We start from the raw sequence: 15,631 nt of genomic DNA on the forward strand, positions 1-15,631 counted from the left end.
GATAGGACGAAGTTGCATCCATAAATAGACCCAATTTGGGGACAATAGACCCATATTACATACATTTCCCTGGTGAGTTATTGTCTCAAAAAAAGTAAGTTTTTCAACTTTTCGTGGTTTCTGGTAGCAAACGACATAATAAGCATATCTAAGCATACCATTTAGCAGTAGAATATCGTCTGCAGGTAAATTAATTGATGAGTTATGATTAAAAACGTAATCGATGGCTGCATATTAGACCGAGGTTAGGGACGTATACCCTATCAGTTTCCATAAATACGTCCATGAGTTCAGTCCAGTTTAATTGTCCGCTTAGCCAGAGAAAGCCGGTAACACGAGGCTCCACTAACTCGAGGAGCCGGACGGTGTCGACGTCTCGTACATAAAACGGTCCTTCGAACCGGATTGTCTGGTTGAAGTGGATTGCTGATTGTTCATCTGGCACCAGTTTCGATAGAGGAATACATGGTAGGTGGATCGTTGAGCTAGAGCAAAGCGCGTGTAATTTATCGAATAGAATCGTGGTAGCGTTCTTTTCCGCCATTGTGACCCTTACTTGCCCTTTGTAACTCGAACACAATCATCGTCGTAATTGTTCCTTGATTACGATGGCTGCCGAGAGGAAAGCCTCCATTTTGTCGTTCCAAAGAATGCTTCAAGCGCTGAAACAACGTGCTTCGAAAATTTTGACCTTCGTGACCTCTTTCAAGGATGGAGAAGATCTGTTGCAACTTGAAATCCGCAAACAGGGTCTTGACGAAATGCGTGAATCTTTTTTCGAGACCGAGACCAAACTTTACGGCCTAGTCAAGGACGATGAAGTTTCGGTTATCGAAACGGCAGGTGAAGAATATTACGATCTGTTAAGTGAGATTAATTATCAGATTACGAAAAAATTGAAACCCCTTTCGATCCCCCAAGATACAAAGGCCTCTCTCGACACCAGTGTTTCTCAAAGGCCCTTACCTGATTCTTCTATCAAACTTCCGGAAATTACGTTGCCACATTTCAGTGGACATTACGAGCAGTGGATCTATTTCCGGAGTCAGTTCAACCTGCTGGTCCGGCGAAACGAATCCCTCAACGATCAACAACGTCTGCACTATCTTCGATCGTGTCTTACTGGTGAAGCAGCGGCCATCGAAACCCCGGAAGAATCCTTCTCATCATTGTGGAAGGCTCTCGAGTCACGGTACGAAAATCGTCGGTGGCTGGTCGATCGCCATCTTGCTGAAATCTTCCAGCTGAAGCCCATCCTAAATGAATCCTCTTTTGCTCTTCGTGAACTGGTGAACATCGTGCAGAAAAATCTCCGGGCCTTGTTGTCGTTGAAGCTCAATCTCGATTCACTTTCGGAGTCAATGGTGGTCTACGTCGTCGCATCTCGTCTTGATAAGCAAACTCATAAGGACTTCAAATCCCAAATCGTCGGTACAAATCTGGTCAAATGGCAGGAAATGGTCGACTTTCTGCAAAATCGTTGTCGCGTTTTGGAAAATTTGGAACAGGATTACAAACCATCGTCTCGACCCAACATTAAACCTATCGGCATCAAGCAACAACCGAAGGTTTTGGTCAGTTCAAGTGAAGATGATTCGAAGAAGAGGTTTGGTTGTTTCCACTGTATGGGTAGCCATTACATCAACGAGTGTCGTTCTTTCTTGGCCAAGTCTGCATCGCAACGCTTTCAACGAATCAAAGAACTTCATTTGTGCGTCAATTGTTTTAGCAACCGCCATATTGTTGCTGAGTGCAAAAGTAGCTCATGCAAAGACTGTGGACAACGCCACAATACCCTTCTCCATTTTGAACCCAAGTCATCGAACCCTTCCAACAGCGCATCGAAAAACAACTGCAATTCGAAGGTTTGTGGTAGCAACAACGAACAACAAGCTGAACCTGAGGCTGGTCCAAGCCGTGTCGGATTGTGTGTTACCAGAATCATCGACTCCAATCAGCCAAGTTCTCCAGTCTCGATGGAAGCGCCCGGACCAGAGGCGTTTCATATTCCGAGAGGAGAGTCAAGCTCGAAAACGATGTCTAAAAGGGTTCAACTTCTCGTATCCAACGATCAAGCGTTGTTGCATACAGCTATCGTGTACATTCGTGGTGGGAATGGTGAGCTTCAACAGTGTCGAGCAGTATTGGACTCCTGCGCGATGTCTACGTTCATGACTACGGCCTGTGCGCAGAAGTTACGTCTCAAAACCTTCTCTTCAAATGTCTCGGTTGTTGGGTTCGGAGGAGCAGGAAGGAAGATTGGAGAATCTGTCGTTGCACATGTGAGGTCGAAAACATCTTTCTTCAATTCGATCTCTGAATTTCTCGTTACTCCCATCATAACAACCAAACTTCCGCTACAATCCTTCAGCATAAGCAATTGGAAAATTCCAGAGTGGATTGATCTTGCCGACCCTCTCTTTAACCATACGGCCAAGGTGGAAATTCTGTTTGGCATCTTGGATTGGGACAAAATGATGTTGAGTCGCACCTACAAACTTTCGGATGGTCAACCAACTTTTCGTCAAACCGTATTCGGCTGGGTTGCTGGAGGTCCTGTAACCGAAAGGAACAACTACCCCATCGTGCAAGCGCTTCCGGTAACCAACGAGCAGTTAAACGAACAACTCGTTAAATTCTGGCAGCTGGAGAGCTATGGTCAAGAACGAATCTACTCTACCGACGAACAACAGGCTGAAGATCACTTCATGTCGACACATCATCGTGACGAATCTGGTCGTTACGTTCTCGCTCTGCCATTCAAGGACATCGACACGGAACTGGGGGATTCTAGTCACATGGCTCATCGAAGATTTCTCCTCCTCGAAAAGAGATTGATGAAGGATCAACACTTGTACTCAGAATACCGAAAGTTCATGCAAGAGTACATAGACTTGGGACATATGGAAAAGGTCAGCACATTCGATCCTCTCGAGCCTCCAAAGGAAACGTGCTATTTCATCCCACATCATGCCGTTCAAAGACCGGAAAGTAGTACGACGAAGGTTCGAGTAGTTTTCGATGCGTCGGCGAAAAGTAGCAATGGATTATCGTTAAATGATCTTCTATTAGTGGGTCCAACCCTTCAGCCCCATTTAGTTGACATTCTTCTTGGTTTTCGAGTCCACAAGGTCGTCGCAACAACAGATGTTTCGAAAATGTTCCGGCAAATGCTTGTTCGGAAGAAAAATCGTCGATTCTTGTACATTCTGTGGAGATCCAGTCCCGAGGATGAAATTTGCATCTTTCAACTTGCTACTGTGACGTACGGCACAGCTTGCGCACCCTACCAAGCCACTCGTACGTTGTTCCAAATATGTGCCGACGAAGCAGGAAAATTTCCATTAGCTGCAGAATTTGGGAAAAAGTCTGTGTATGTCGACGATGCATTGTTTGGTGCCGAGACAGTGAAGCAAGTTTTGGAGATGAGGAGACAGTTCGAAGGCATGCTGGCAACGGCCGGATTCGACTTGCACAAGTGGTGTTCGAACCGTGAAGAAGTATTGGCGGATCTTCCTACCGAAAAACTGGAACAGAAGGTGCTGTTCAGTGAAGAAGGGCGTACAAAAACACTTGGGTTAACCAAGACATCTTTAGTTTCGAGATCCCGTTATCAGCGTTCAGCGAAGGAGTTCCCACAAAGCGGAAGGTACTGTCCGACATTTCGAAATTATTCGATCCGCTTGGTCTCGCCGGGCCAGTACTGCAGGAACTATGGAAACAGAAGCAAAACTGGGATGAAGCGTTGCATCCAGAACAAGAACAGCTATGGAACGAGTATCGACGTCAACTTCACAGGATCGAAACTGCCAGGATCAGTCGCTGTGTGCTTCCTCTCGAGAATACGAACTGTGTCGAACTATTGGGCTTTAGCGATGCCTCCAATAAGGGCTATGGGGCTTGTTTGTATCTCAGGTCACGAAATGTCGAAGGTCAAATTTCAATAAAATTGTTGTGTTCGAAATCGCACGTCGCACCTCTCAAGGCTAATCGAGCCACGATTCCGCGCTTAGAACTTTGTGGAGCCGTTCTGCTCACTCAATTAGTCCATCAAGTATCACGATCCCTACCAGTTGAAATCAACCAAGTCAGACTTTGGAGTGATTCAACAATTGTACTCAGCTGGATAAACACCTGCCCCAGCAAACTAGACGTATTCGTTTCCAATCGAGTCGTCAAAATTTTGAAGTTCACTGAACCTGGTAATTGGTCTCATGTGGGTGGTCACGAAAATCCCGCAGATTTGATATCACGCGGAATCATGCCAGACGAACTGAGAACAGCCAAACTCTGGTGGAAAGGTCCACCGTTCGTGAAGAATCCCGAAAACACCTGGCCAAAGGACGTAGAACAAGTCCCTGAACAACATCTTCCCGAGCTGATGTCAATCACTGCGTTGCCTGTGGTGGTTGAGAGGTTCCAGCTATTCGACGACTGCAGCAGTTACAACACTATGGTTCGAGTCATCGCACTGATCAAGCGGCTGTTCCAAAACCGCAAGCGCAGCCCAGAAGAAAAGCTCTATGGAGAGTTCACCGACGAGGAGAATCGGCAAGCCATGCTGACACTCGTTCATCTCGCCCAGTTGGAATCCTTTCCGGAAGTATTCGCCCAATTGCAGAAACAGGTAACGATAAAGAACAGCTCGCTCATACCGCTCTCTCCCTTCGTAGACCTCAACGGTGTCCTCAGGGTCGGAGGACGCCTGGCGAAGAAGACCTGCTCGTTCGACCAGAAGTACCAGATGATCCTACCGCCAAGCCACCCCTTCACCACTGCCATCATCCGTTCGGTGCATAAGCTCAATATGCACGCAGGCGCTTTAACCACTTTGTGCGCCATCCGAAGGGAGTATTGGATCATTCGTGGGAAAAATGCCGTCAAGAAGGTCATTCGAGAGTGTATACGATGCTCCAAGAACAACGCACGCCCAATACAACAGTACATGGGCGATCTTCCAGTCTGTCGTTTGGAGGGAGAGTACCCGTTCTATCGTGTTGGCATCGATCTCTGCGGCCCAATCTCGATCAAACAACGCAACAAACGATCGACCGTCGTTCATAAGGGCTGGATTGTGCTTTTCATTTGTCTCGAGACAAAGGCCATCCATCTCGAAATCGTCAGTGAGCTGTCCACCGGAGCATTTATGGCAGCTTTTGATCGGTTTGTCAGTCGGCGAGGCAAACCAGCAACCGTTTGGACCGATAACGGTACAAACTTCGTCGGTACAGCGAACGTACTAGACGAATGGAAATCCTTCTTCGACAGTATCGACAACCAAGACGGCATTCGACGAGCAGGTAACGAAATTGAGTGGCGATTCAATCCCTCAGAGGCTCCGCACTTCGGCGGTATCTGGGAGGCGAACATTCGACAGACCAAATCCTTGCTGGTGAAACACACAGCAGGCGCAACCCTTTGTTTCGAGGAGCTATCAACTGTATTGGCACGTATCGAAGCGGTGTTGAACTCTCGGCCTATCACACCGCTATCCGACGACCCAGAGGACTTCGAGCCATTAACTCCGGGTCACTTTTTGATCTTCAGACCATTGACAGCTATCGCCCGTCCGGAAGTCAGCGTTCGAGTCAAACATCCAAGGTCGCGTTTCGAGCACATCACCCAAATCATCCAGCACTTTTGGGATCGCTGGAGTTCAGAGTACCTATCGTCACTACAACTAAGGTACAAATGGCACACACGGATTGAAGTCAAGATTGGACAACTTGTGCTAATCAAGAAGGACAATTTGCCAGTGCAAAAATGGTTGCTTGGTCGAATTATCGAATTGTTCCCTGGTTCTGATGGAGTAACGAGAGTGGTCAACGTCAAAACCAAGAATGGAATCCTGCGAAGACCTGTTTCGAAACTATCCTTCCTTCCAATCGATCCAGAACAGATAGTTGGAAGATCCACCTTCCAACGGGGGGAGGATGTTTAATGTTCTTCGAATCGACGGCAGTAAGAAGTCAACCTACCTTACTTCGACCGTACACAGCAATCTGATCGTTTCGGTGAGTGACGAACCCGCAGTCATCGAGCACCCACCGTCATTGGGCACCCACCATCATCGAGCACCCATCGTCATCGTTTTTGTTCGTCATGTATACGAAGCCGGCTAACAGTAACGAAACTGTGGAGAGTCTCTCTTGGGTTTATTAGTTGTAAGATAGTATGTATAAATTTGTGCACACATTAAAATATACATATCAGTTTCCATAAATACGTCCATGAGTTCAGTCCAGTTTAATTGTCCGCTTAGCCAGAGAAAGCCGGTAACACGAGGCTCCACTAACTCGAGGAGCCGGACGGTGTCGACGTCTCGTACAACATTAAAAAACATATCGGATTGTTGGGTGTAAATAGTAACTTTCAACCTGCTTGCAAACGGGGTGATCGGGTTTAGAATCGAAAAAAAAAAACATTCGGCGTGGAGATACGTCAATGAGTCTTAACACATAAAATCTGATGTCTGTGTTAGGGAATCTGATTTTTTTTGCCCGTTGTAGTTACTGCTCCATTATGGTTAAGTTTGCATTAACCTCTACTTGTATAAACATTTCCATGTCAATCTGACGGTTGGTGTTAGAGATAGAGCGATTTACCTGTTTTACTTTTGTCCAATTACGAGGCAAGCTATCACACATAAATTATTATTTTAAAATTTTCCAAATTTTCAAACGCAACCCTAGGTAAAGTTTAGTTATACACAGCAAAAAAAAATGTAATATCGATCAATGTAATTCAAGCTGATGTATGAAATAATGATGTAATAGCAAAAAGCAGATACAATATTACATCAATGGATGTAATTTTGTTCGCAAAATCGATGCACATCGTACAACGTTACATTACTCAACCGATGGATTGGCTTGGTTGCAGCAGTTTGTATGTAATATTCAACAACTTCTGTGAATGGAACTAAAGTCAACATTTCTTCTAGATCAGTGTGATGGAACGCATTTGTGCTCGGTTAAGAACAAACACGCGGTTTGTCGATTGTAATGACAATTGTTAAATTTGCTGCTTTTTCCGTTATCATTCTGCTTGGACCTTTAAGTTGAGGGTTGCTGTAAAGATCTTATTGGGACACCGCCAGTATTATGTCAACAAATTCTTTTTTTTCTACGTTTATCCGTAGGAGGAAGAAAATCTATTGGCGTTTCAATGCGTTATGACAGACCGGATACTCGTAAAACGAATTTAGAATCAAGAAGCAGTATTAGATTTTAAACAATATTTCAACAATTTGTGACTCTTTATCAAATCCAACGGCACGTATGGAAAGGTGAATAAATTTAGAATGCATCTTTGAGAGAAATTTAACATTTTTTTTTGTTCAAACCCGTTCAAAAAAGTAGGCTGTGCTTAGTAGGACGGAAATTAGATCAAAAGCCCTACTCCTATGCGACTAGACTACCATGCGTCATGACCATTTAGCAGTCGCTAAAAATCAATGGAGACGCATGATAGCCATTGCCTTTGTCTTTTGTTCAGTTAAAAAAAAAATTAACCAGGATGGCCGACCATTGATTTGTTGGGTTGAAATTTTTTGAATGATGCACTAAATGTATGTACTTTCGATCTCAGAGAGGCAGCGTGCCAGCGCGGAGATGTGATGTTGACTATACTATAATTTTATTATGCTCGAGTATTTAAACAGGATTTCAACAATACATTATTTTGCGGTATTGGAATCATATTTGAATGTAGTGAATTGTTATTTTCAGTGGATTCAACAGCTGCCTTTTTAGCAGCACCGGTGGTGTAGTCGTAAGCGTGATTGCCTCTCACCCCAGCAGGCCTGGGTTCAATCCCAGTCAGCGCCGCCGAGATGTTCTGAGGCATATTACATCTCTTATCACGCCTTTCTTCGAAAGGGAAGTAAAGCGGTTTGTTCCCGGTTCATGAGTTGATGGGTCGATAGGTAGGGTCCAGGTGTGGGAGCTGCCTCCCTGGCGTCGGTAGCATTGGTGCTCAGTACGGAAAATAAGATCGACGGAAAACAAATCAAGTAAAAAAAAAAAACAATAGCCTTTTTAAATGCAGAAATGCAGAAAAAATTATATGTGTGAGAATATTTCTCCTCTTTGCAAATATAACCATAGAGCAGTTTAGTTTAGTTTAGTTTTCTTTATTAAGTCTCGTTAATAAAGAAAACTAAACTAAACTAAACTGCTCTATGGTTATATTTGCTCTACATTTGATCTTCGTCAGATTGGCATGGTTCGTTAATAGAAAAAAATCTTCTCTGGTTCACAGCCACTAAAGGGAAACTAGAACCATGAGTGGGTAGCTTGTGGCACGGATAGTCATTGCACCATGTCAGCTGGTACGGTCAACTCAAGGAAAAAACTTATGCAACCAACCGATATTTTCAGGAACTTTACAAAACATTCAAGAAACTCTAGACAAAATCAGGTATGTTTTAAAATCTTTAGGAAAGGTCTGAGATCATCAGGTTAGTTCCAAAACATTTGAAAAATGATGAGAACTTTATGAATGTTTCAAGACAATTTTAAGGACATCAGGACTAAGTTAATCTTCAGAAAAAAAGCAGCAGCTTTACAAATGCTCCAAGAACAATTTCCAGAAAACTTGGAAAAAATTAGGAATTTTGCGAGAACTTGAATGAAGCCCTTTTACTCTGATTTATTGTGGTTTTATAAAAGAAATAAGCAATCTATTTAGTTTAAATACAGCATTAACCAGTACAAAACATTCTTGATTAGCAGTTCAGCTTTATGTTATTTTCAAAACCTTTTAAAGTCTGGCGAGAAAATTAGAAGTTGTCTGGTTTTAAAAATGAATTTAATGCAGCACTCTATCCCTTTATAAAACTGTTCAGTAAATTAATTGCAATTCCAAACGGCATCAAAAAGCATATATTGATACGTTTTGGTGTCAATGAAGTGTATCACAAAATCTTCCACTGTTTACAAATAAAACTAAAAAGATGGATCCGCCGCATTCACAAGGAAATGCCAAAGGATAATCGAGTCATAATTCTAGCAATGCTGTCGACGGAAAAGAAAAGGAATCCAATTCCAGAACTTTCTGGGAGGGCAGCTCCAACAAAATCGGTCAACAAAAATAGTGCAACCGACTGAGAGGAGCGAAGTGAATGCGGTTTATGAAGCACTGGAAGCCGCACGCTATGTCTGAGGGCACTTTTTTTGCAACTTTCATGTACCTCAGTTTTTTCATCACAGGAAGTTAGAATGGATCCTTACAATCAAATCAGTGATGGTTTGAAAATATTTCATCTTGGGTTTTTTGAGCAAAAGTATTTTGAAGCAGGGTTGCTTCCACTCACTTGCTATAAATTTTTTTTTTTTCGGTATTATGAGATAGTTCGATAATATAATGATATGATGTACTTGTAAGTAACACGAAAAGTATGTGAAGTATGTGTTTGACTCATAAAACCTGTCAATTTTGCTTTCAGACCGTCACCATAAGCGATCTTATGATTCGTGAGTGTTCACTCAGAGTGAGCACTCACGAGTCGTAAAATTGCTGATTGTGACGCACTGAAAGCAATATTGACAGATTTTTTTTATTTCAAACACATACTTCACTACCTCTTCTTGTAGCTTACAAGTAGTTATTATCATTATATCATCTAATGATCTCATAATTTTGAAAAACATTTTTTTTATCAAGGCGTATATGGACTATTGACGATACAAAACTGTTACGGATCGAAACAAATACAGCTGAATATGATTGTTGGCGATTAAGGTAGTCAAAATACTTCGTTTCAATGGTACAGCAAGATTTCCTCTTCGGTAATAGATTTTTGCAGGTAGGTCACACAGGACTTTTATTATCATATGCACACAAAACACCAACATTTCACACACCCGCCTCTTCCCGCGGGTCATCCTCAATCCGATTTATCCTTGCGATTTCAAACCAAAACATTCAAGGCGTCAGAAATACCGGGTTACCGAGATGGGTATTTTACAAACAACCGCAGCTTACTTTATGACCGGTGCAATCGGCACACCTGCGGCACACTGACAAAAAAGGTGACCCAAGATTGCTGTGTGGAGTGACCTACCCCTTGCATGATTTACACATTTTTATGAATTTGTTTTTCTTTTATTTGGTGCTTTTTTCTTATAAATATCCACACATTCGCACAATTCGGCAGTCAACATGGTTTGAACAACAAGACAACATCTTTTTCTAGATATTTGTGAACCTCAATTTTCATAAACTGATCAATATGTTTATTCAGGTAAACGGCAATGTAACATGCGTGAGCCGCACTCAGGATATTTTGTAGGTGGCGAACTCTCATTTTTTACGCCCTTCCACACTGGAGGGAGGTGACTGTCAAATACGAACAATCATCGCCTACCTCGCTTAACTGGTTCCAAACGACAACAAAGTCATAAGCAACGATGGTTTGTTGATGTTTGGAATCAAATTCCCATCTGGCAAATCAATGAGCAGGTGAGGCCCAGTAAATTTGTCGTCTCTTTCGTTCTCCGGCTGATTAAATGGATGAAGTTAGTTTGACGTCACACTCCTTCAACCGTTTAAACAGCGGGAGAACGAAAGAGATAACAAATTCACTGAGCCTTACATATTTACATCTCTTTGATGGACTTTCAGTAGGCCGATTTGACAGCACATCCCACCCCTGCTACCACCTTGCTTATGCCGTTGATCACATTTCATAAAGGAAGTGTAAAAGCGAAAGAGATATCGCAACAAATTCTCTCTCTTAAACCTGTTTTCTAAGACATGGAGTGGGAGTCGTTCCACCAACGACTCGATGAGACAGCTTTTTGGTTTTTCCGTGATTTCGTTGAACTTCGTTGAAATTCTTCAATTTTTTCTGATGTTCTTAGAACTTTTTTTAAGTTCTCAGAACGGCTCTGAGTCTTGTGAGCCGTAGAACTTATCAGAAGGACATTGAACTCCCCTGAGGCTCACAAAACGTCCCTGAAGTTGGCAGAATTTTCCTGAAGTTTATAGAGCTTCTCTGAAGATCGAAGCACATCTTTAAAGTTTGAAGAATTTTTCTGAACTGAGATCAATGAACTTCTCTGAAAGTTGTTAAACTTCTCTGATTCTTTTGAGGAACGTCTTAAACTTTCATAAAATTCACTACAGTTCCCTATAGTTCGCAGAATTTCCTAAAAAGTCGCTGAGCCTTCCTAAAAGTTTCCTTAGACAAAATATAGGAACTGCAATGAAGCTCTAGCAATTCTGTAATAATTAAAGGTGAAGGCTACCTAAACTCACTGGGCAAGAGCAACTAACATCACGTGAGTTTCATTCCTGTATTATTGGCATTATCTGTTAACCGATTTTCAAACAACTTCGTCATGGGTTCCAAAAATCCAAACTAATTTTCTATCCCTCAGGGTTGTTAATGCCACCTTCGTCACCAGCTGAGTACGGGACACAAACATTTCAGGTAACTCCTTTATTGAACTCCGATAAAAATCTTTCACCAAACGTCGCTGGCGTGGCGTGATTTTTTTTTTTTGTTTTTTTTTTGACTGAATCGCTTTTTTTAAGCACAACAAGCGAACTCTCTATTTTCTTCGAGAGATTCAAAAAACACTCGAAACAGGCAGAAAATCAATGCCAACTATGATTACGTGGCTGTCTCGGACTGTCCTGCTCGTTTATATCTCTTTTACTCTGTTGTTCTAGCAACAAATATTAATTGATTTTGCGCAAAGTCGACGTAATCAATTGCATCTTGCTTGAGAGTCAAAGAGAACACTTTAATGCCATTTGGATTAATTCAATCAACTTTTAAACCTGATTTAACTGCATTTCAAGAACAACATATGAAAAGGACATACAAGCTTTTTGTAAACAAACTATCTTATGCCCTTTTCTCGCCACCTATATGACACCAACGCAAACCATCATCATAACCGGGTAGGGGAAACTATACTCTTCCCGATGATGTTGTTGGTTTGCGTGGGTGACCCTCGGTTGGTGAGAAAAGGGCCTACAAAGGTTTGTTTACATAAAGCTTGTATGCCCTTTTCACATGTGGCTCTTGATTCGTTCAATTCGCAATAGTTTTGTATAGCTTTACTAAAAAAACCCAAGATGAAATATTTTCAAACCATCACAGAGTTGATTGTAAGGATCAATACTAACATCCTGTGAAGAAAAAACTGAGGTACATGAAAGTTGCAAAAAAAGTGCCTTTAGACATAGCGTGAGCCGTCAAATTAGACGCATACAATTGATGGGAATACACAGAATATTATCAATGGCAGCCTTCTCCAGAAATAACGTTACGATGATGATCCGAATAGCATCAGTGCCAAACTGGGACTGCGGAGAACTGCTGACAGGAAACTCATCCGGAAGAAGGAAAACTTTTCGGGAACGATTGACCTTCACCTGTTGCAGCTACGTAGACTCTCTTGACGAGTAACTGCTTCCAATAGATGAATTGCCCTTATCAAGGATGTCACGCAACTTGTTGATCCAACGCTGGAGTAGAACATCGTTGCAATGACCGCACAACAATACTATCGAAAGATAAACAAATTCTGACGTTTTACTTTTTCCAGGCAACTTTGCCACCATTAATGTTAAAGTTAAGTTAAAGCTAAGTTTAAGTTAAGTTATAGTTAAGTTAAAGTTAGGTTAAAGTTAAGTTAAAGTTAAGTTGAAGTTAAGTTAAAGTTAAGTTAAAGTTAAGTTAAAGTTAAGTTAAAGTTAAGTTAAAGTTAAGTTAAAGTTAAGTTAAAGTTAAGTTAAAGTTAAGTTAAAGTTAAGTTAAAGTTTAGTTAAAGTTAAGTCAAAGTTAAGTCAAAGTTAAGTTAAAGTTAAGTTAAAGTTAAGTTAAAGTTAAGTTAAAGTTAAGTTAAAGTTAAGTTAAAGTTAAGTTCAAGTTAAGTTAAAGTTAAAGTTAAGTTAAAGTTAAGTTAAAGTTAAGTTAAAGTTAAGTTAAAGTTAAGTTAAAGTTAAGTTAAAGTTAAGTTAAAGTTAAAGTTAAGTTAAAGTTAAGTTAAAGTTAAGTTAAGTTAAAGTTAAGTTAAAGTTAAGTTAAAGTTAAGTTAAAGTTAAGTTAAAGTTAAGTTAAAGTTAAGTTAAAGTTAAGTTAAAGTTAAGTTAAAGTTAAGTTAAAGTTAAGTTAAAGTTAAGTTAAAGTTAAGTTAAAGTTAAGTTAAAGTTAAGTTAAAGTTAAGTTAAAGTTAAGTTAAAGTTAAGTTAAAGTTAAGTTAAAGTTAAGTTAAAGTTAAGTTAAAGTTAAGTTAAAGTTAAGTTAAAGTTAAGTTAAAGTTAAGTTAAAGTTAAGTTAAAGTTAAGTTAAAGTTAAGTTAAAGTTAAGTTAAAGTTAAGTTAAAGTTAAGTTAAAGTTAAGTTAAAGTTAAGTTAAAGTTAAGTTAAAGTTAAGTTAAAGTTAAGTTAAAGTTAAGTTAAAGTTAAGTTAAAGTTAAGTTAAAGTTAAGTTAAAGTTAAGTTAAAGTTAAGTTAAAGTTAAGTTAAAGTTAAGTTAAAGTTAAGTTAAAGTTAAGTTAAAGTTAAGTTAAAGTTAAGTTAAAGTTAAGTTAAAGTTAAGTTAAAGTTAAGTTAAAGTTAAGTTAAAGTTAAGTTAAAGTTAAGTTAAAGTTAAGTTAAAGTTAAGTTAAAGTTAAGTTAAAGTTAAGTTAAAGTTAAGTTAAAGTTAAGTTAAAGTTATGTTAAAGTTAAGTTAAAGTTAAGTTAAAGTTAAGTTAAAGTTAAGTTAAAGTTAAGTTAAAGTTAAGTTAAAGTTAAGTTAAAGTTAAAGTTAAGTTAAAGTTAAGTTAAAGTTAAGTTAAAGTTAAGTTAAAGTTAAGTTAAAGTTAAGTTAAAGTTAAGTTAAAGTTAAGTTAAAGTTAAGTTAAAGTTAAGTTAAAGTTAAGTTAAAGTTAAGTTAAAGTTAAGTTAAAGTTAAGTTAAAGTTAAGTTAAAGTTAAGTTAAAGTTAAGTTAAAGTTAAGTTGAAGTTAAGTTAAAGTTAAGTTGAAGTTAAGTTAAAGTTAAGTTAAAGTTAAGTTGAAGTTATGTTAAAGTTAAGTTAAAATAAAGTTAAAGTTCAATTAAATATCATTTTATATTCTGCTTATACTCACGAGTGCGTGTGTGTGCGTGTGTATGCGTGCGTGTGTATGCGTGCGTGTGTATGCGTGCGTTTTTGTGTTTGTGTACCTATTATAAATCACTACAATCAGCATTAGTTTACCAAAAACGATCCCTGCTGCTGCAAACCTTTCCCCACATCCAACATCGCATTGATTTCTCGTATAAGCGCAGAGGATTTCTCGGTTTCCTTCCCAGCGAGTATCACGACAACACATTCCTTCCCATTCCCTATTGGACCTGCATTCGGACACGGCCGGCGCTGGTATTGCTAAATATTAGATCTTCAGTTTTTACACATTGAGGATGAATGTTAGTCCCAAACATCATCTGTTGGTTCTCTGTGTAATTGCAGCTGAGCTGGTAATAACAGAGTAGCAACCGTGGGCGGTCAATAATTTTTTTTTCCTTTAGTTGTTTTCCGTCGATCTTGTTTTCCGTGCTGAGCACCAATGCTACCGACGCCAGGAAGGCAGCTCCCATGAACCGGGGACCAACGGCTTTACTTCCCATCCGAAGGAAGACGTGATCAGAGATGTTATGCCTCAGAACATCCCGGTGAGAGGTAATCACGCTAACCACTAACCACCGGCGCCGCTGGGCGGTCAATAATGCTAATGCTAATGCTAATGCAACTTTGCCACCATTAATGCCATCATAAAACTAAACGGAATAGGATCAAGCAAAATGGCTTCAGATAAAAACAATCCAGTCTGCAAACTATCTTCATAAAAGCCGCATTGAAATGTTTTGCATTTGCAAGCTTTTTTTTTTTTTATTCTTTATTTAAGAGATTTTTAGCATTTGTAAGCGATTTCATGAAAACAAAACAGCTTTTTCACAGATGGCTTATGGAAAATAATGTTTATTATTATTATTTCATTTAATTTTTACAATCTTCTTTTTTCAAGATGTTTTTCCTTCTCATCAACTTTATTCTCATCAATTCATCAATGAGCAGCAATAGAAATAACGAAAATAATTAAATTGCCTGGGCTGAGAGCAATAATTAACACAACATTCAACTATCTTTTGTTTCCTAAATTAAAAATAATTAGTCAAATCAACGCTTTCCAAAGGCGGCCTCATTTTTTTCGATCTTCCTAAGCATATTTCACATTAAATTTTATCTGTCACCTAAAAATAGACCACAATAGGAGTTTTGATAATTTTAGTAATTCTTTCACTTTAATGATGAGCAAATTAATGAGAATTTTTGACAGATTCATTTTTAAACAATTAATTTGGCAAGATTGGACGATATTTATGCATCCCTTTTTATCCTGATCGATGCTTTATTTTTAGTGCGCTTAGCAAGCGTCAAAGGCAAAAGGCACAATTATTGATGCCAAATGGATTTTATTGTACTTTTAATAAGGATTTCAACTTGTTCTCAATGCATTCGTCATATAACCTTTTTGCAGCAAGTCATTCTTGAAATGTTTCGATAATGCAGTCTTTAGAACCTTCTTAAGGGTGGGACAACTATACAGATTCTAGTCTTAATGAGGTTTAGGTGGATGTAATAAAGG

The 15,631-nt window shown here is 39.6% G+C and overlaps 1 protein-coding gene across 1 annotated transcript; it reads left to right on the forward strand.

Annotated features, from left to right (window-relative positions):
- Positions 1-650: 650 nt before the first annotated feature.
- LOC135700050 (uncharacterized) lies at positions 651-6,122 on the forward strand. The gene is made up of 6 exons (XM_065220439.1): positions 651-867; positions 922-1,606; positions 1,838-3,561; positions 3,618-3,902; positions 4,242-5,685; positions 5,963-6,122. The coding sequence occupies exons 1-6, from the start codon at positions 651-653 to the stop codon at positions 6,120-6,122; spliced, it is 4,515 nt and encodes a 1,504-aa protein (XP_065076511.1).
- Positions 6,123-15,631: the final 9,509 nt, after the last annotated feature.

The sequence above is a fragment of the Ochlerotatus camptorhynchus genome, unplaced genomic scaffold, assembly GCF_037179485.1.
Source record: "Ochlerotatus camptorhynchus isolate MF236.1 unplaced genomic scaffold, CSIRO-AGI_Acam_v1.1 ptg000126l, whole genome shotgun sequence".
NCBI classification, from domain to species: Eukaryota; Metazoa; Arthropoda; class Insecta; order Diptera; family Culicidae; genus Ochlerotatus; species Ochlerotatus camptorhynchus.